Raw genomic sequence first — 22227 nt, forward strand, 5'->3', positions numbered from 1 at the left:
CCTTGATACCTGCCCCTTCCCTCCCCAAACATCACACACTGCCAAGTCTTTTGCAACTTTTTATTTTGAGGGGCTGGAGAAGGTTCTGATCCGTTCCCACCACACACACACACTGAGCTTCCCACCCCAGGATATGAAGAAAACCCAGGAGTCCCTCCACCAACCCTGGGGTCTACAGCTTTAGAACCGCCCCCCACCCCCAGCGGGCGGGGTTGGAGGGAGAAGGGCTGGCAGGCAGAGGGGCTGGCAGGCAGGAAGGCTGGAATGGAGTGGGGGTGTAATTTGGGCTGGCGAATGGCCACAGATGGGACAAAAGAGAGTCACAGCTTGGGCAAGGGTCTGGGTGTGGCCAGTTTGGGTAAGTAGGGACAGTAGGAGACAGAATAGGCCAAGAAAGGCATCATATGGGCTGCTCAGACGTCAGGGTCCCCATTTGGCCAGGTTGGGGCATAGCTTGCTCATGGGTGGGATGGACTGCTCAAAGATCGGGGTTGGGTGGGGGGGACTTTGAGCCCACAGTGCCGGACCTCCGTGACTTGCTGATGAATGAATGCGTGAGGGACCAGAAACAAGTGCCCAGCCAGACACCAGCCAGGTGGATGGCAGGGCTGGGGCATTCACCCCGGGGCTCCCCTGCTGCCCAGTTCCGCTTCTAGCAGAGTCTGCCGATTTCACTCTTGCTGCACCCCCGCTTGCAGCAGTTGCTGGACAGGCCAGCTAGGACGTCGCGTCTGCTCCGCAGAGACCCTGAGGTTCCCTGCCAGCCCTGTCCGGCCCCGAAGAAGGCCTGAGGGGACTTGGTCAGGGCCAGCCACTCGCTGAAGGCCACTGCCTCATCCAGCTCACTCTCCGAGTCGGTGTCCACCTCTGGAAAGGCATCTTCTGCAAAAGATGAGAAGAGTTAGTGCTCGGGATTGTGTCACACCCAGAGTCCCAGCTCCGGGCTGGCCCAGCTACTTCTCTGTTCTGGAGTGTGACTAAGCCTCGTCAGTACAGACTTTGATTCTGCTCAGATGTGGGTTCCTTCTTTGATGAGCAGTTTAACCCCACTGAACTTGACTTTCCTCCTCTGTCACAGCTTTTCCCCTGTGTGCTAAGTCACTTCAGTTGTGTCCGACTCTTTTCAACCTTATAAACCATAGCCCTCCAGGCTCCTCAGTCCATGGCATTCCCCAGGCAACCCACTGGAGTGGGTTACCATGCCCTCCTCCAGAGAACATTCACGACCCAGGGATCGAACCCACATCTTGTCAGGAAGGTTTGGGTACCTCTAGCGCCACCTGGGAAACCCAGCTTTTCCCCTCCTACTTAGTTATTGAGGACCTGATGGTGAAAAACACATGTCTGGGAGCTGAACTGACTGAGCCCTAGTCCAGTTATCACCCTTGAGCTTCAGCTTCCTTGTCTGCAAAGTGGGGATAATAATAACTCCTGGGATGTCCCTGGCGGTCCAGTGGTTAAGACTTTGCCTTCCAATGCAGGGAATGCAGGTTTGATCCCTGGTCGGGGAGCTAAGATTCCCCATGCCTCTTGAAACAGAAGCAGTATTGTAACAAATTCAACAAAGACTTTAAAAATGGTCCACATCAAAAAATTAAAAAAAGCTTCTACCTTGTAGAGTTTTATACAGAGTAGATGACTTAACTAATATGCATTAAAAAAAACAAACTTAAAATAGCATCTGATATATGGTAAGCACTCAGTTCTGTCTTAATCAGTTTAGACTCAATTTTGCCACTTAACAAATGTGCAAGATACAGGAGCTGTGCCTCCTATTTGCAGATAAAGGGGATCAGGGAAGAAAGGCAACTTGGTAGGAGGGTCACCTATTAGGAGATAAATCTAGCCTTGTAGTCACCACACTCTTCTTACTCCCTTCCCTGAAGGCTTGGAAAACACTTTAGTTTCGGCTTCTGAATGGCACTGACCAGGGTTGGGCAAACACCAGCCTTGTGTAACACAGGGCTCACACGTAGCAGGTATCCCAGACCTCTAGCTGGTTCAGATGGCTTGCCGCCCACCCCAACCCCCATCTCAGCTCTGCAGCTCTGCCAACCGGCTCCCTCAGCCTTGGCACAGCTTCAAGGGCCTGGCCCATCTCCCCAGCTGCATGTGGTGCAGGAGGGACCTTCCTGCCCCAGCCCCTCATCTCACCTCCGTCTCTGGTTTCTGGGACCCACCTCATGTCCCGTCAGTCCCGCGGCCACACACACTACCTGCCCAGCCTTACCCACAGCGTCACGGGCACGTCTCCACCGGGAGCCCCCACAGGTGAAGATGACTGCCCGGATGAATTCACGGCCGCAAAGTTTCACTCCGTAGGGTGTTGCCCGGGCCTCGGTCCTCGGCAACAGCTCCCCAGCCAGCAGCCCCACGGCCAGCAACAGCACCAGGTGTCTGAGCATGCTGGACGGGGCTGCCTGAGATGCGAGAATGGGCACAGCAAGGCAGCTTCCTGGTGACTGGTGCCTCTACCGCCTCCTGGCCCCTCATTTATACATCTTAGCTTCCCCCTCCTGTCCTGTAGGAGCTGAGTGACCTCGTTTATCTCCATCAGCAGAGGGGAGGCAGGCATGCCCCCCCCACCAAACCCTGACCTTTCCCGTTTCCTGGACCAAGTGATAACCTTTGGAAGGAATAGGGTGACGTGGTCCAGCTGTCATCACCGGCTGTCATCTTCAACAGAGAGAGGTGAGAAGGCCTCCGCTCAGCAGAGACCAGTGAGAGAGTCAGTTCTTAGGTAGGTTGATAAGAAGTCCGGACTCCCCACGGAGGAGAAAGGGGTCTGGAGTTCTCAAGGAGGAGAAAAAGACAAACTTTTTTTTCTTTAAGCCCTGAGCTGCTGCTGCTGCTGCTAAGTCGCTTGAGTCGTGTCCAACTCTGTGCGACCCCATAGACGGCAGCCCACCAGGCTCCTCCGTCCCTGGGATTCTCCAGGCAAGAATACTGGAGTAGGTTGCCATTTCCTGAGCTGATGATTGCACAACAAAACAACTCATCTTGCTCAAGGATATGTTTTTCCTTAAACTCTGTACCAATGACTATATAACAGCAATGTATCCTGCTTGACGATGTGTTTCTCTTCTTGAGAACCTTCTGACTAATCCGATCATCTTATAAAATGTATATTGTGGGAGTGGGTCTGGTAAGACCTTTACAACCTTGAGACATTCTTTTGATTTATTGTTAATAACCAATTGAAAAGTCTATAGCTCCCTTGCTAAGACTAGCGAGTGGGGCACTCTCTGTCCCCCTTCTGATGTGTATGTCAGAAGCTTTCTCTGTCTCTTTATCACTTTAATAAAACTCTGCTATGCAACAGCTCTTGAGTGATCAAGCTGGTGCCTGGTCCCGAAGCTAAATCTTCTTTGGAGATCATGAATCTGACACCGTTCACTGTAAGCTATCACCAGGAACCCAGACCCCCACCAGGCCAGGAGAGAGGGCGCAACCAGCCCCTCATTACCACCCTACTGCTAGGGTCCTGGGCCTCTTCTGTAATAACAATACTGAGCGCTTACACTGTGTGGGTTAAGGGGCCAGGCACCGCTCTAAATAGTTCAGATATTGTTTAATCAATGTAATCCTCTCCATAACCTATGATAATGCTTCTCAAAATCTGAGCAAGCCTCAGACTCTGGAGGGCTTGTTAAAATACAGATTGCTGGGCACTATTTTCAGAGCATCTGAGAATCTGTGTGTGTGTGCGTGCTCAGCTGTGTCTGACTCTTTTGCGACCCCATGGACTGTAGCCGGCCAGGTTTCTCTGTCCATGGGATTCTCCAGGCAAGAATACTGGAGTGTGTAAGGAAAGGGAGTTAGAGAAGGCGAGGTTCAAGGGAAAAAATAAAAACATGAAACCGGCACTTTACAGGAACAGATCACCTTTAACGAGGTGAGAAGGGGCAGCAGTCAGATTAGTGGGCTGCTGGGCTAAGTGGAAAAGAGAGTAGGTATATATAGAAAACGTATATATGCGGAGATGCATCATTTTGAGGGGGTCTGTTTTTCCTCATGATTATTTTTGATTAGTCAGCTTTTAGCAGCTGGGGTAAGGAATTCCTGAAACCGGCCGGAGACTCGGATCGGCTGGGATCTGAATGTAATCAATCTTAATGTCCATTCCTTTCTTCGGGGGAGAAAGTTCTTTATTCTGTATAGAATGGTGGGGAGGACCTGGAGGGAAGTTTTAACTCCAGGCTATTTTGAGCCGTGTAGCTTTCCTTCAGAGTGGGTTGCCATCTCCTCCTCCAGGGGATCTTCCTAAACCAAGGAATCGAAATCACATGTCCCGCATCTCCTGCATTGGCAGGTGGGTTATTTACCACTGAGCCACTTGGGAAACCCCATTGAGAATCTGCACTGGCAACACATTTCTGGGCCATGCAGATGCTGCTGGTCCAGAAAGCACACTTTTTTTTAAAGTTTATTTATTTGGCTGCCCTGGGTCTTAGCTGCAGCATGCGGAATCTTTTTACTAATAGTTGTGGCCTCTGAGCTCTTAGTTGTGAATATGGGATCTAGTTCCCTGACCAGGGGTTGAACCTGGGACCCCTGCCTTGTGAGTGTGGAGTTTTATCCCCTGGACCACCAGGGAAGTCTCTAGAAGCCACACTTTAGAGAACCACTGAACTATGAGATCGGGACTGAGATTGTCTCCATGTTACAGATAAGGAAACAACAGTGACATAAGGTGTCCAAGGTTAGTTAGTAGGTGAAAGTGGGGATTGAAGTTTAAGAAGAGCCTCTGACTCCAGAGCCCATGCTCTCCAAAAGGGAAAAAAAAAATTTTTTTTAACGGTTTTATTGGAATATAATTGATTTACAATATTGTGTTAGTTTCAGTGTACAGTGAAGTGAGTCAGTTATACATACACATATATCCACTGCTTTTTTTGGATTCTTTCCTCATATAGGTCACTACAGAGCATTGAGTAGAGTTCCCTGTGCTAGGCAGCAGGTTCTTTTTAGTTTTCTCTTTTATTTAGGGCAGTGTGTTTATGTCAACCCCAACCTCCTAGTTTATCTCTCCCTCCAGGGAACATTTTTAAAGAATTTTTAAAAAATTTTGGGGGCAGAGTTTCAGTTTCACAGGATGAAGAGTTCTGATGGCGGATGGTGGTGATGGTTACCCAGCCATGTGCATGTACTTTGGTTCATTGAACTGGACGCTTAAAATGGTTACTATGATACATTTCATGTTACGTGTACGTTACCCTAATTTAAAAGATAATTTTTATATGTTTAACTAATATCATATATAGGCTTCCCTGGTGGCTCAGATGGTAAAGAATCTGCCTGCAACTCAGGAGACCCAGATTTGAACCATGGGTCAGGCAGATACCCTGGAGAAGGGAATGGCTACCCACTCCATTCAGAGAGGAGCCGTCATGTGTGGGGCAATGTTTAGCAGTGGGCTCTCCAGATACAAAGGAACTTATTTACAAAATGGAAATAGACACACAGATATAGAAGACAAATTTATGGTCATCAAAGGAGTAGGGGAGAGATAAATTAGGAGGTTGGGGTAAATATACACACCCCGAATGCATGAGTGTTAAGTCACTTTGGTCATGTCCGACTCTTTGCGACCCCATGCTCTGTGGCCCGCCAGGCTCCTCTGTCCATGGGATTCTTGAGGCAGGAATACTGGAGTGGGTTGCCATGCCCTCCTCCAGGGGAACATATATACACTACTATACGTAAAACAGATAACCAACAAGGACCTACTATATATAGGGAACTATGCTGAATATTTTGTAATAACCTACAAGGGAAAAGAATCTGAAAAAGAATGTATATATATATCTATACATATATATGTATAGATATATATATACGTGTATATATATATATATATATATATATATATATATATATACGTGTATATATGGGCTTTCCTGGTGGCATAGACGGTAAAGAATCTGCTTTCAATGTCAGAGATCTGGGTTTGATCCCTGGGTCAGGAAGATTCCCTGTAGGAGGGCACGGCAACCCACTCCAGTGTTCTTGCCTGGAGAATCCCATGGACAGAGGAGCCTGGCAGGCAACAGTCTAAGGGGTTGCAGAGTCAGACGTGACTGAGTGACTATACACAATACACATATGTATATATATGTGTGTGTATGTATGTGTATATATATACATATATATATATATACACACACCTGAAACTAACACAACATTGTACACCAACTATAGTTCAATTTTTAAAAATATGAAAACACAATAAGACAAAAAAAAAAAGGGAAAAACAACTCAAGGGACTCTCCAGAAACAAAAAGGTCTTGATTTGTAGCAGTTACAGGTTTCTGGCCAATTTCAAGCTACCAATATGATATTAGTGTGATATAGCCAATTTTCTGAAAAGTTATTAATCAGTTCTCACGAGTCAGTGTAAGCTGGCTCTATGACACCACCAAAATGTGAAAAAAAATTGCAATTTGTGCAATTAAAAAAATAATTATGATTCAAAGACTTTCCTGGTGGTCCAGTGGCTAGAACTCCAGGCTCCAGATGCAGGGGGCCTGGGTTGGATCCCTGGTCAGGGAACTAGATCCCAGCTGTTGCAACTCAGGGGTCGCATGCTGAAACTGAAAGATTCCGCATGCTGTGACTAAGACCTTGCACAACCAAATACATTAATATATTATTTTAAGTAATGATTTTTTAACACTCGTGTCATCATTACCCAGATCAGGGAGGACAGTGCCAGCACCACTGATGTCCTACCCCCACCCCCCCATCACAATTCTTTCTTCCATGCCCAGGTAACCATCATCCTGACTTCACCTGTCATCATTTCTCTGCTTCTCATTTGTTTTGTTTTCACTTGGTTGATGGCTTGTGGAATCTTCAATCCCCAACCAGGGACTGAACCCAGACCCTTGGCCGTGAGAGTACTAACCACTGGCCTGCCAGGGAATTCCCTGCTTTTCATTAGTTTTTTTTTTTTTTTTTTGGCTGTACTGGGTCTTCGTTGCTGCTCTTGGGTTTTCTCTAGTTGCAGCAAGTGGGGGCTATTCTCTAGTTGCGATACACGGCTTCTCTTTGTGGTAGCTTTTCTTGTTGCAGAACAGGGGATCAGTAGTTGTAGCCCATGGGCTTAGTTGCCCCTCAGCATGTAGAATCTTCCGGGACGAGGGACCTAACCTGTGTCCCCTACATTGGCAGGAGGATTTTTAACTGCTGGACCACAGGGAAGTCCTGGTTTTCATTAGTTTTTACACCAACAGAGCATCTCTGAAAAAATAACTGAATCTCCGAATCATAACTGAATCTGTTTCTTTTTTTCCCTTTTTTTTCCCCCTCCATTCCAGCAAGTTGCACTTTCTATCAAAGTGTGACATGCATACAGAAAAGTGCCCAGACCATCAGTGATGTTGGAAGGATTTCCACAAACAGAACACACTTCTGCATCCATTACTTAGGTCCAGAAACAGAACATTCCCAGTCTTCACCCAGAGTGGGGGAGTTAAGCTCCACAGTCTTGAGGAGTATGGTAGAATTTGTGGACATATGTTAAACAGAGGATGAGATGGTTAGACAGCATCACTGACTCAATGGACATGAATTCGAGCAAACTTTGGGAGATGATGGACAGCAGAGCCTGGCGTGCTGCAATCCGTGGGGTCACAAGGAGTCGGACATGACTTAGTGACTGAACAACTACAATGTCAAAACTATACTAGCCAATAAATACTTTGAGTGAGACGCTTTGAGGTGATGCAAAGATCCTGTTTCCCATTCCATCCACGGAGTTTAGCCTTTGTTGGTGGATTGTGTTTGCAGAAATTATTACTGTGCTATTTGTTTATTAGTAAATTTCCATTTACCTCTCTCCTTCTGCATTTGTTATTATTTATTCTTTGGAATTCTTCTGTAAGGAAGAGCTGATTCATGTCCATTTATTTACTTGCTCCATCATTTATTTATACCAATATGGACTCACGAAGAGTTTTTTTTTTTCCTTTGGGTGAAAATTAAATACTATTATTGTTTATTTTACCACCCAAATTGTTCCAGCTTTGGCCATGGAGTCAGTGATGCTATCTAACCATCTCATCCTCTTTCAGTTGGCCCCTGCTCTGAGCATTTTCTCTCAAGCACTGTTCTTCTTTATCATGACTCCATATTTCTTTTTGAGTACTTCCTTACTTTCTGGACTCACACGATGTTCCAGGCTCATCTTACATTTTCCTTGCCCCAGTCCTAGAATCAGCCATTTCCCCAAAGATTTGGGAACTCCATTCTTGGGTTTCCTTTACTGGAAATTGGTGGCAAGATTGAGAAGTCCAAGATCGGGATGTTGTGTCTGCTTGCTGCTACTGGGGGTAGAGGTTGATGTTGCTGCTTCTGGGCCCTCTCAGCTGATAGCATTACTTAAAAAAAAGAAATATTGGCCTTCCCAGGTGGTCTAGTGGTTAAGAATTTGCCTGCCAGCACAGGGGGGGTGCAGAGTTAATCCCTGGTCCTGGAAGATTGAGCATGCCGTGGGACAACTAAATCTGTGTGCCACAACTACTGAGCCTGCACTCCAGAGCCCAGGAGCTGTAACTACTGCAGCCCACACGCCCTGGAGCCCTCAATGAGAGAAGCCCACACACAGAAACTAGAAAGTCGCCCCCGCTCGCCACAGCTGGACAAAGCCCACACAGCAGTGAGGACCCAGCACAGTCAAAAATAAATAAGCATTGAGGTACAATTCCTATGAAAAAACATGGACCACCTTTCACCAAAAATATTTATTTGGCTGCACTGAGTCTTAGTTGGAACATTCGAGATCTTTGATCTTTGTCGTGGCATCTGGGATCTTTAGTTGCCACACGTGGTGTCTAGTTCTCCGACCAGGGATTGAACCTGGGCCCCCTGAAGTGGGAGCATGGAGTCTTAGCCACTGGACCACCAGGGAAGTCCCCACATTGACCATTTTAGTGTTACATGTACACACATGTTCAGAGTCTCACTAGTCACAATAGCCAAAGAGTGAAAACAACCCAGATTCCCATCAAGAGATGAATGGGTAAACAAATTATGGTCCATCCCAAACAATGGAATATCACAGAGTCATAAACAGGAATGAAGCAATGACCCACACTACCATGTGGATGAACGTTGAGAACATAATGCTGAGTGAAAGAAGCCAGATACCAGAGGTCGCATCATGTATAATTCCATGGATAGGAGATGTCCAGAAGAGGCATACCCACAGAGGCAGAAGGCAGACTGGTTGCTAAGGGTTTGGAGGAGGCAGGAATCGAGAATAATTGTTACCAGGTATATCTTAGGGTGATGAAACCATTTTGGAACTAGACAGAGGTGGTGGTTTCACAACATTATGATTCTACTAACACCCCTGAATTGTTCCCTTTAACACTGTTAATTTTATATTATGGCAGTTTCACCTCAATTTATTTATTTCTAATTTCACCTCAATTAAAAAAAAAATCATCCATTAGGGGCTCTGGTGATGGGCAGAGCTGAGTTTGAATCCCATCTCTGCCTAGGTCCTGCTGTGTGACCTTTGACAAGTCTCTTAACCTCTCTGGGCCTCAGTTTCCTCATAGGTAAAACGAGGAGGATTCAATGAGTGTGTCAAATTCTTGTAAAAGTCTGTGGCACGCAGTAAGTGCTGCTTAATTAAATGTTATTTCTACTTGACACATCCCCTTTGGATTCTAACTTTATCCCTTTGTCCTTTCTTCATGACAAACTCCTGGCCTCAGTTGCCCCCAAAGCCAAGGGCAACCCTCCAGAAGGCGGGAGTCAGAGCTGACTGTACTGCTTCCAAAGGCCTGATGAATAATCCTCTCCCTTCCTCTGCCTCTTCTGTTCCCAGCTCCTCTCCAAGGCCACACCCTTCTGCCCTTTTCTCCATATCCCTGATCTTGGCCCAGGGATTGCTGATGAACAAACCCACCAGAAAAATATCTGCTGCCTGACTGTTTGCCTTTAATGGACTGTCCCAGGACCAGAAGCTTCTTTCTGTGCCTCACACAGAATCAGAGTTTTGAGCCCATCAGAGCTGGATTCAAACCCCACTTCCCACGAACAATTGGCACCTCTCTGAGCTCATTGGGAAGATGGAGATAATAAGCGTATGTACTTTATGGGGCTGTTTGAGGACTTGGGTGAAATGATGTAAAATGCATATCACTGGGCATGGCACCCAGGAAGGGAAGCAGGTTGAATGCTGACCTGCAGAAAGATATATCCACGTCCTAACCCCCAGGACCTGTGAACATGATCTTTTTTGGGAAAAAAAGGGGTCTTTTTAAAAATGTTATTTATTTGACTGTGCCAGGTTGCAGTACGTGCGTGTGTGCTAAGTCAGTCGTAGCATGCCAGGCTTCTCTGTCCGTAGAATTCCCCAGGCAAGCACACTGGAGTGGGTTGCCATGCCCTCCTCCAGCGGATCTTCCCGACCCAGGGATCAAACCCACGCCTCTTTGTTGTTTTTCAATCCGTCAGTTGTGTCTAACTGTGACACCACGAATTGCAGCACACCAGGCTTCCCAGTCCTTCACTATCTCCCAGAATTTGCTCAAACTCCTGTCCATTGAGTCGGTGATGCCATCCAACCAACATCCTTTGTTGCCCCTTCTCTTCTTGCCTCCGATCTTTCCAAGCATCAGGGACTTTTCCCGTGAGTCAGCTCCTTCCATCAGGTGGCCAAAGTATTGGAGCTTCAGTTTCAGCATCAGTCCTTCCAATGAATGTTCAGGACTGATTTCCTTTAGGATGGACTGATTTGATCTCCTCTTCAACACCACAGTTTGAAAGCATCAATTCTTCAGCGCTCAGCCTTCTTTATGGTCCAACTTTCACATCCATACATGACTACTGGAAAAACCATAGCTTTGACTACACCAACCTTTGTTGGCAAAGTGTTGTCTCTGCTTTTTAACATGCTGTCTAGGTTTGTCACAGTTTTATGTCTCCTGAATTGGCAGGCAGATTCTTTACCACTGTCTCCACCTGGGAAGCCCAGTTGCATTACGCAAGACCTTCAGCTTCTTGCAGCACTCAGGATCTTCAGTTGCAGCTTTCAAACTCTTAGCTGTGGCTTGTGGAATCTGGTTCCCTGATCACGGATGGAACCCATGCTCCCTGCATTGGGAGCTCGGAGTCTTAGCCACTGCGGGAATTCCCAGGGGAAAAAGGACTTTGAAATGACATCATCCTGGATTATCTGGGTGGGCCCTAAATCTGATGCCAAGTGTTAAAGACACAGACAGAAGAGATTAGGCCAAGTGGAGCTAGAGGCAGAGATTGGAGTGATGTAGTCAAAAGAGGCCCAAGTCATACCAGGAGCCACAGAAGCTGAAGAGACAAGGAAAGATCCTCCCTAGGCCCTTTGGGCTTCCCTGGTGGCTTATTGGTAAAGAACCTGCAGGAAACCCAGGTTCCACCCCTGAGTCAGGAAGATCCCCTGGAGAAGGACATGCAACCCACTCCAGTATTCTTGCTTGCGAAATCCCTGAAAGAGTCAGACACAACTCGGGGACTAGCATGGCAAACAAAAGAGGCTTTGGAGGGAGCCACGGCTCTGCTGAACCTTGCTGATTTGGGACTTCTGGCCTCCAGAGCTGTGGGGGAATAAATCTGCATTGCTGGAGGCATCTGATTATGATGAACAGTTACAGCAGCCTTAGGAAACTATAGAATTGCGAAAGGTAATCTGCTAGCAATATCATTATGGGCTTCCCTGGTGGCTTAACAGTAAAGAATCTACCTGAAATGTGGGAGACCCAGGAGATACGGGTTTGATTCCTGCTTCAGGAAGATCCCCTAGAGTAGGAAATGGCAGCCTGCTCCAGGATTCTTGCCTGGGAAATCTCAAGGACAGAGGAGGCTGGTGGGCTATGGTGCGTGGGGTCGCAAAAGAGTCAGACACGGCTGAGAGACTGAGCAGGCACACACCAATATCATTATTGTTATCATCATCATCATTATCATGGTCAGCATAAAAATGCACTCAAATCTTTCCAATCCTGGGGCCTTCCCTACTGGTCTGGTGGCTAAGACTCCACACTTCCAATGCAGGGGTCAAGGGTTCAATCCCTGGTCAGAGTACTAAGATCTCACATGCCATGAGGATGTGAAGTAAAAAATAAATAAAGTAAAGCAGGGAGTTCCCTGGCGGTCCAGTGGATAAGACTTCGCCTTCCAGTGCAATGGATACCTGATCAGGGAGATTGTGAAGGACAGGGAAGCCTGGCGTGCTGCTGTCCGGGGGTCGCAAAGAGCCGGACATGACTGAGTCACTGAAAAACAGGGAGCTAAGACCCCACATGCCTTGTGGCCAAAAAAATTTTAAAAAAAAGAAAACTACTGTTACAAATTCAATAAAGACTTTTTAAAAATAAATAAAATAAAATCTTACCAATCCTAAATAGAACCATGCTCCAGATTTGTAAACTAATTTTATTTTTGAACAGTTAACACATTCTCATGCTTCAACAAAGAGTGTAAAGTTATGTTGCAGGATCTTCCTCTCAAGTCTTAGTTACCCTCCCTTCCCCCAGAGGTAACTCACTGCTCTTCATTTCCTGAGTATCTTTCCAGAATTTCTGGGTACATATAAAAAGAAATCCAAACTCGAGTCCTTATCCCCTCACCCACTCACACACGCCTGCTTTTATTTATTTATTTGGTTGCTACAGGTCTCAGTAGAGGCACTCAGAATCTTTGATCTTTGTTGCAAAGTGGGGTCTTTAGTTGCAGCAGGCATGTGGAATCTAGTTCCTTGACCAGGGATCAAACCCAGGCCCTCTGCAATGGTAACGCAGTCTTAGCCACTGGACCACCAGGGAAGTCCCTCCCACACACCTGCTTTTACGTTAAAGGTAGCTTTAAAAAGTTTCTTTTTATTGTGGTTATATACATATATACAAATAAAATATAAAAATTTACCATTTTAGCCATTTTTTTCCCATTTTAGCCATTTTTAAGTATACAGTTCAGCGACATTAAGCACATTTACATTGTCGTGTAACTATCACCATCATCCAACTCCAGAACTTTTTCATTTTCCCCAACCGACACTCTGTACCCAATGAAACAGCGATTCTCTGCCCCTCCCTCTCCCGGTTTCTGGCCACCACCGTCCTACTTTTTGTCTCTGTGAATTTACTTACTCTAGGTACTTTACAAATTAAAACCAAACAGTATTTGCCCTTTTGTGTGTAGCTTCCTGCATTTAGCATAATAGTTCAAGGTTCGTCCATGTGGTAGAGTGTGTCAGAATTTCAGTTGAAGGTTTTACATATTCTTCAACACCTTCTTCCTCCCCACCTCCCCCCCACTTAACAACAAATGCTGGCCATCTCTCTCTCCTTTCCAAAGCTGTCATTACGCACTTGTCATTTTTTGTAACCACAAAGTATTCTGCCACTTAGATGCCCCATAGTTAATTTCACTGCTGGAGACAAACATATTTTCATCCATTTGTTCTTAGGTTAACACTGCAGTGAAGACTCTTATGCAAACATCATTTCACACACACGCGAGTGTAGCTGTAGATAAATTCCGCAAAGTGAGATTTCTGGCTCGAAGATTATGTGCATTTGTAATTTTCACAGATAATACCAAATTTCCCCCTTTGAGGGTTAGGTTAACTCATATTCCCTCCAACCACAGGTAAGAGCCCCGTTTCCCTTCAGCTTTACCAAGAGAGCATCATCAAACCTTGGATGTTTGCCAATAGGACAAGCGAAGAATGTTATCTCAGAACAGAGAAAATTTGCATTTCCCTTACCACAAGTGAGGCAGAACATATTTTCATAGTTCCATGTAGTTAAGAGCTATTTATAGTTTCTTTTTCCATTCTGATCACCTTCCTCGCCCATTATTCTTTGTTGATCTTTTCCTTCCTGATTTCTAGGAGGGTTTTTTTTTTTAATTATTGTTGCTGTTCATTTAAAACGTTTTTTTGGCTGCTCCGCATGGCTTGCAGGATCTGAGTCCCTTCTCAGGGACTGAACCTGAGCCGTAACAGTGAAGGCTCAGAATCCCATCTGTCGAGGCAGTCCGAGCACGGGTTGGAAAAGAATTTCCAGACCCAGAGCATGTCAGAAGGGAGTGAGATTTTATTAAGAACAAACAGCAGAGAAAACGTGGGCACTGCGAGCACAGGGGGCCGACCTCCTGACAGACCAGGGAGAGTTAACAGCTTTCATGAGTTAATAGACTCGAGGCAAAGAAAATTCCTGCTGGAAGGGTGGCATTAGATGACTTGTCAGGGTACTATAGGGTGTTAGCTGCAGTGGGCATCTTTGCCTAACTGATATCAGCTTGTTAGTGATATCGGGGGGCTTTTGGCAATGGTTGCAAAGGGGCTCAATCAGCTTCAAAGGTGACCTCGCTTCTGGGCTCTGTTTCTATGGCCTTGGTGCAAGGCCTTGTACCTGTGGCCTTGGGAGCAGGACACACTCCCAAGCAGGACACTAGCCACTAGACCACCAGGGAACTGCCCTAGGAGCTCTTTATATACTAAGGAAGCTTACCATATGGTTATAAAATGTGTAGTAAATATTTTTTCCAAATTTGTCCTTCCTCCAAACTTTTAAATTACTGACCACTAACATTTATTGAGGATTTGCTGTAAGTCTGGTTTTGTCTTACATACTTTAAAGACACTATCTCGCTCTTTTCTTTTCCTTTTTAAAAACTATTTATTTATTTGGCTGCATCAGGTCTTAGTCATGGCACATGGGAGCTAGTTCCCTGATCAGAGTTTGAACCCGGGCCCCCTGCATTGGGAGTGTAAAGTCCTAGCCACTGGACCACCACGTGAGTCCCCACACCATCTCTTTTCAATCTTACTGCCACTGTTTTTCATCTCTAAATACTGCAACACAAAGTTCTGAAAAATAAGATCTTCTCCTATAAAATATAAGGACATTTTCACACCTAACAAAATATTCTATCATTCATCAGTATCTTCTAACACCAGAGCGAATATCAACATTTCCCCAAGTCTCTGAAATGTCTTTTTAGAGATACTTTAGAGCAATGATGGCCAATTGAACTTTCACTGATAAGAATATGTTTTCCAATACAGTAGCCACTAGTTATTAATACATGTGGCTGTTGAGTGCTTTAAATGTGTTTAGTGAGGGCTTCCCTGGTGGTCCAGTAGTTAAGAATCTGCCTTGCAAGGCAGGGGATGCTGATTCAACCCTGGGTCTGGGAAGATCCCACATGCTGCGGGCAACTAAGCCCCTGGGCCTACGTGTCGCAACTACTGAAGCCCGCATGCCATAGAGCATGCTCCACAACTGCAACCAGAAGCCCTCGCACAACCAGAGAGTGGCCCCTGCTTTCTGCAACTAGTGAATACCCTTGCACAGCAAAGACGACCCAGCACAGCCACAAAAAAAAAGTGTCCAGTAACTGAGAAACAGAATTCTTCATTGTATTTTATTTTAGTTTCTTTAAGTTTTAATAGCTACTTGGAAAATTACAGGCCAATATCCCAGATGAAGTTAAATGTAAAATGTAAACAAAATATTAGCAAATCAGGGACTTTGTGGTTAAGACTCTGTCTTTCCACTGCAGACGGCTTGGGTTTGATCCCTGCCTAGGGAACTAAGATCCTACATGCACTGTGGCACAGTCAAAAAAAATTAGCAAATCAAACTCAACAATACATTAAAAGGATCACACACCATGATCAAGTGGGATTTAGTCTAAGGATGCAAGCAAGTTCAACATCTGCAAATTAATCAATGTGATATACCACATTAATAAAATGATGGACAAAAATCATGTAAAAAATCATATCAAAACAATCTTCCAATCATGATGAAAAATCAAGAACCTTGAAACCCTGCCCTTGATGGTGTACCGAAAATGTTGACCTTGTTTTTGTAACCTACCTCCCCCCCCCCGCCAAACCTTGCTAACTTTGATTAAAACACTGAAACCCGGAATAAAAGATCAATAGATGCAGGAAAAACATCTGACAAATTTCAACATCCTTTCATGATGAAAAAAAAAAAATTCTCAACAAACTGCTACTTAGAGGAAATGCACTTAATGTAACAAAGGCCATATGTGACAAACTCACAGCTAATATAGTCAACACTGAAAACTTTTCCTCTAAGATTAGGAGCAAGACAAGGGGGCCCACTCTTACTGCTTTTATTCAATATATCACTGAAAGCCCTAGCCAGAGCAATTAAGCAGGAAAAAAGAAATAAAAGGCATTCCCTCCCTGTAAAAATAGCCACACAGGACTAGCAGCTACCATGTGAGACAGTGCAGGTTTAGAGTCTGACTTCCTCACCCAAATATATCTCAGCTGTACACACTGTCTCCACTCCTCCCCTCCCGCTTGGCCCTCAGCCTTCTGCAGTGTGACAACTGGGCCCCTGCCCCTACAAATGTCACCGAACCCAGGTCTCAGCCCTCTCTGCCTCTTCCTAAACTCTGTCATACCTTCATCATGCAAAGCTCCCACTAGTTTTATTTCTGCCTGCTCCATCCCAGAGGGCTTCCCTGGTGGCTCAGCTGGTAAAGAATCTGTCTGCAATGAGGGAGACCTGGGTTCGATCGCTGGGCTGGGAAGATCCCCTGGAGAAGGGAAAAGCTACCCACTCCAGTATTCTGGCCTGGAGAATTCCATGGACTATATAGCCCATGGTTGCAAAGAGTCTGACACGACTGAGCAACTTTACTTCCGTCCCAGATCCCCAGATTCTGGCCCTTTCCAAACCACTGCCAGCATCTCTAAGGCATTTGCTACATGTTCCTGAACTGGTAAATATTCTTAAATTAATAGGATGTATCATTTTTGTATGTTTCTACAGTTTATTTTGCATGTTTATACAAGTGTGTTGTAATTTGCACAGTGACCCGCTGTGTACTAGATCTCCATCTGTATCCTTTTCAGTGATACACTGTGGGATTTTTTTGTTTATTTTGTTTGTCTCTTTTTTTAAACCACATAGAAAGCATTTTTTATTAACTTCTTTCCTTCCGCTTCCTCCCCACAAACAGATGTATTTCTGCTGGAAGTGGGAGTACGGAGGGGTGAGGTTGACACTGGTTCATGTAGATTTAGGGCATCATCTCTTAGATCTATGTTTTTATTTTCAAATCTCAGTCCATTTCACAGGTCTTCCTTTCTTTCAGTGCCCCTAGGAATAGAGTCACAAGACTGTCTTCATGTATTAAAATCCTGCTTCCAATATGTTTCCCCCAAACCTGTTTAAGTGCGTGTTCCTGACATTGGGCTTCCCTGGTGACGCAGACAGTAAAGAATCTGCCTGCAGTGCGGGAGACCTGGGTTTGATCCCAGGTTGGGAAGATCCCCTGGAGAAGGAAACGGCAACCTACTCCAGTATTCTTGCCTGGAGAATTCCATGGATTGAGGAGCCTGACAAGCTAATAGTCCATGGGGTCGAAAAGAGTTGGACATGACTGAGCAACTTTCACTGTTCACTGTTGCTGACATTAGACTCCATTGTATTCATGCATGTATCTGCACAGTGTTTATATATCACATATATACACACACACACACACATACCTATTGTGTACATAGTTTGAAAAGTTAGAAGAACCAGCTTGCTAATCATTCACTACACCTCATGTTTAACAAGCAGACATGCACATGCTTTTGAGGTGAATTTCCAGTGTAACAGAAGGACATCTTGTTTGTATTTCAATGTACCAAGTGGCAGATTCTTATTTCATTATTGTTGGCACTTTAGTGGATGGCTCTTATTCTTTTTTTTCTCTCTCTCTTTTTTAGCAAAATTCGATGGAGACTTCTCACTCTTGCCACTTGGGTCAGGTGTTGCTTTATTTTAAAATGCTGTAGTGTCTGAGTTTCACCCCATCAGCACCACAGTTTTAGAGAGCTACTTCATTGCTTTCAGTGTTGGCTTAGTATTCTGTATCAAGTAGTTCTTATTTCATCTTTCTAGTCCCCTAGGGATGGACACCTTCATTGCTTCCAACTTCCTATTTCAGTGCGCATTCTTACCTGGTGCAAAACTCAGTGAACATAAAAACTGGGAACAGTTTCTTTAGCACTGAGCTTTCCTAGTGGGTCAGTGGTAAAGAACCCGCCTGCCAATGCAGGAGACATGGGTTCAATCCCTGGTCCAGGAAGATCCCACATGCTGCTCAGCTACTAAGCCCGTACTCCACAACTACTGAGCTTGTGCTCTAGAGCCTGGGAGTAACAGCTGCTAAGTCCACGTGCAGCAACTTCTGAAACCCACGTGCTCTAGAGCCTGCGCTCCACGACAAGGGAAGCCACCACAATGAGAAGCCTGTGCACTGCACCAAGAGAGGAGCCCCTGCTCACCACAACTAGAGAAAAAGCCTCAGAAGCAATGAAAACCCTGCAGAGCCAAAAAGAAAATAAAACTTGGAACAGAATTAGCAAAGTTGTTGTTCTCTCTGTTTAACAGGGATACACAACTAGTTTAAACGAGAGAATGTTTGTCTCTGCTGGCAGACAGTCTAGAGATCCTGGCTCCTTTGGTCAGTTGCTCCACCATCCTCTAGGGCTGTCTCTTCAAGGACATTTGCCTGTGTCTGGAGACATCTTTGGGGTTTCCCAGGTGGTGCTAGTGGTAAAGAACCTGTCTGCCAATGCAGGGGATGTAAGAGACACGGGTTCGATCCCTGGATCGGGAAGATCCCCTGGAGGAGGAAATGGCAATCCAGTATTCTTGCCTGGAGAATCCCATGGACAGAGCAGCCTAGCGGGCTATGGTCCAAAAGGGTTGAAAAGAGTTGGACGTGTGCTCGCTTCGGCAGCACATATACTAAAGTTGGAACGATACAGAGAAGATTAGCATGGCCCCTGCGCAAGGATGACACGCAAAAAAAAAAAAAAGAAAAGAGTTGGACGTGACTGGAGCGACTTAGCTTGCACGCGCCCACGTACACCCCGAGACATCTTTGGTGGTCACACCTGGCGCATGAAAAGGGGTCATGGACCGGCAGTAGTGAGTGGTGGCCAGGAATGCCGCTCAGTTCTCCACAGGGCCCAGAACGTCCCCCGGGGACAAAGAACAATTTGGCTTCAAATATAAAAGACGTCACCCGCCCTAGAATAGTCCCCACTCGGTTTTGTCATGACTGACACGCTGAAGAGGCTGGGACAGTTGTTCTGCAGCACGCTCCACTCTCGGGCTTTGTCAGCTGTTGCCTAATGTCGTTTAACTTGTTCCTCTATGCTTCCTATTTCGTGCAAACTGGATGTTGGGTTGAGAGATTTGATCAGAGTCAAGTTTAACGTTTTGACAAGGGGTGTCCTGGGAGAAGCTATAAACTTCCTTTGGTATTGAGTCAGGAGGCCCAGGAGGCCGGAGGGTCCCTCTCCTCTGAGCTTCACTGCAGCTAATGCTGGTGACCGTCTGGCCTCCGTGATGAAGTCTGCACCCGCACCCCTAGTGAACCCTCTGAAACCCTGTGCATCTCTCTCGCTCCATCATCTTCTCACCTGAGGCTTTTTAAAATTAATTACTTTTTTCTTTTGCCTGTGCTGGGTCATCACTGCTTGTGTGTCTGTGTGTGTGTTGCGGGGGTGGGGGGTGCTTGCTCCACTTTCCACTCTTCCTTGCAGTGAGCGGGCTTCTCATTGCAGTGACTTCCCTTGGTGCGGTGCACAGGCTCTAAGGTTCACGGGCTTCAGTAGGTGCAGCAGGAGGGCTCAGTAGTTGCGGCTCATAGGTCCCTAGAGCATGGGCTCAAAAGTTGTGCTGCACAGTCTCAGCTGCTCCAAAGGCACGTGGATCCTCCTGGACCAGGGATAGAACCCTTGTTCCCTGCACCAGGTAGGCAGATTGTAATCCACTGTGCCACCAAGAAAGTCCTCACCTGATATTTGGTGACACCCATTGATGATTACCCTCTAAATTAATTACTGCATTTGGCTTTTGAAACATGGTGATTTTTTTTTTCTCCAGTTCTCTCCTTCCTTCCACATTTTTTAGCTGGCATTCTTGGGGTCTTTGGTGACCAAGGAAAGCTACTACTGGGAAGGCCAGATCATGCTAATTCCTTACTTTTCATAAGTAACGTTTCCAGGAAGGAGTTAGTTGAGAGCTACTTCCAATGGGTTAATGTGGGTGTGTTTTAGCTTCCAAAGTGAGGTATAATGTATATGAAGTGCTCAGACCTTTTTCTTTTTTTGGCCCAGCAGCAGGATCTTAGTTCCCTGACCGGGGGATTGAACTCAGCCTGGCAGTGAAAGTGTTGAGTCCTAACCACTGGACTGCCAGGGAATTCCCAAAGTGCCCAGATCTTAAATAGAGAGCTCAGGGAATTTTGACATCTATACACCTGTGCAACTGCCACCAGATAAAAATATAGAGCATTTCTAATCCCACACTGCCTTCCTTGCCAGTTTTTCTTTTTTTTTTAATTGAAGGATATTTGCCTTTTTTTTTTCTTGTTGTTGTGCTGGGTCTTCGTTGCTACAAGCAGCCTTTCTCTCGTTGCAACAAGTAGGGGCTACTCTCTAGTTGCAGCGTGCCTGCTTCTTGTTGTGGTGGCTTCTCTTGTTGTGGAGCACAGGCTCTAGGTGATGGGCTTCAGTAGTTGCAGCACGTGGGCTCAGTAGTTGTGACGCACAGGCTTAGTTGCTCCTCGCATGTGAGATCTCCCTGGATCAAGGACTGAACCCATGTCTCCTGCACCGGGAGGCAGATTCTTTATCACTGAGCCACCAGTGAAACCCCACCCCTCCCAACCCCTGCCCACTCCCATTAAGTCATAGAATGAGTAGTTTTAATTGAAGAAATGATTTCCAGGTTTGGTTGGCCCCAACTTGGGCTTCAGAGACTTCAGGAAGGTGGGGAAATGGGTGGGAAGTAAAAATAGGGCTTCTCGCACCCCACCACTCAACATGGCTGGCTTTGACACCCAAAACTGTCTCACAGAATTAGCTGAATGGGTTGAGTGACTTGCTTTGCCAGCCAGGACTTAACTCTGGGCACTCCTACCTGGAAGTCTCATTAATTCTCAGGGCTCAGTGAGCATTTCCAAGCAGACTGCTGCTTCTTGTCTTCCATCTAGGGTCACACCCAGGGGCAGCAAAGCACGCTGGAAAGTCCCAGAAAAGGAGACAGCCTGTCTGGGTGCTGCTGCCTTCCGTTACCTGGTCTCAGAGGATTCTCCTTTCCCTCCTGAGCCTTTGCTCACCTGGAAAGTGGGGGGAATATTCCACTTTGCTGGGTTCTTGGGAGGATTTCCGCAGAATCTGACTACCTTTACATTTCTGAACTCACCTCCTGGTGCTTTCCTCTCTGCTCATTCCACCCCAGCCAGGTGTGTGGTCCTGTCCTCAGATGTCTGTTCCTGCAGTTTCCTTCATCTGTTTTTTGGGGGCTCGCTTGCCTCTTCTCACCACTCAGGCTCGGTTCAAATGACCCCTCCTCAGGTTACATGGGTTCCAGCATCACTCTTATCACACACAGTCTAATGTTGCTCTCACAGCTTTTCATTTTTTCTTAAGAGTCTCTGTTGTTATTTTTTAAAATAAAGTATAGCTGATTGACAATGTTGTATCAGTTTCAGGTATATAACAAAGTGATTCAGAAATATCTATATATATTCTAGATCTTTCTCTCTCTCTCTCTTTCTCTCTCTCTATATATATATTTATTTATTTATGTATGTGTGTGTGTGTGCCCAGTTGCTAGTCATGTCTGACTCTTTGCAACCCCATGGACTGTAGCCAGCCAGGCTTCTCTGTCCATGGGATTTTTCCAGGCAAGAATATCAGAATGGGTTGCCAGTTCCTCATCCAGGAGATCTTCCTGACCGAGGGACTGAACCTGTTTCTCCTGCATTAACAGGCAGATTCATTACTACTGAGCCACCTACATATTCTTTCTCAGATTCTTTCCCCTTATATGTTATTACAAAATGTTGAATATAGTTTCCTGTGTTATATAATCAGTCCTTGCTGATTATCTATTTTATATTTAGTAGCACCTCACAGCTCTTATGAACCTTTTTTTAAGATTTTTTTTTTCAATGTGGAACATTTTAAGTCTTTATTGAATTTGTTACAATATTGTTTCTATCTTATGTTTTGGGTTTTTGGCCAGAGGCATGTGGGATCTTGACCAGGGATGGAGTCTGCAACCCCTGCATTGGAAGGCGAAGACCTACCCATTGGAACATCAGGAAAGTCCCATCCTAGATTCAAGTGTTAATTTAGTGGGGAAGGGGGACTGCACTACACACCCTGCA

At 45.7% G+C, this 22227-nt stretch overlaps 1 protein-coding gene and 1 non-coding gene across 2 annotated transcripts; one reads left to right on the forward strand and one right to left on the reverse strand.

The window, feature by feature from the left end:
- Positions 1-88: 88 nt before the first annotated feature.
- Positions 89-2447, reverse strand: RLN3 (relaxin 3). Its single transcript, XM_043911255.1, has 2 exons — positions 2231-2447; positions 89-882 (listed from the first exon to the last, which is right to left on the reverse strand). Exons 1-2 carry the CDS (start codon positions 2403-2405, stop codon positions 653-655), a joined length of 405 nt encoding a protein of 134 aa, XP_043767190.1. The 5' UTR covers positions 2406-2447; the 3' UTR covers positions 89-652.
- A 16317-nt stretch (positions 2448-18764) lies between these two features.
- On the forward strand, positions 18765-18871 carry LOC122701100. The gene has a single exon (XR_006342949.1). It is a non-coding gene; the product is annotated as a U6 spliceosomal RNA (small nuclear RNA).
- The last annotated feature ends 3356 nt before the right edge of the window (positions 18872-22227 follow it).

This window comes from Cervus elaphus, chromosome 9 (assembly GCF_910594005.1).
Source record: "Cervus elaphus chromosome 9, mCerEla1.1, whole genome shotgun sequence".
Taxonomy (NCBI): Eukaryota; Metazoa; Chordata; class Mammalia; order Artiodactyla; family Cervidae; genus Cervus; species Cervus elaphus.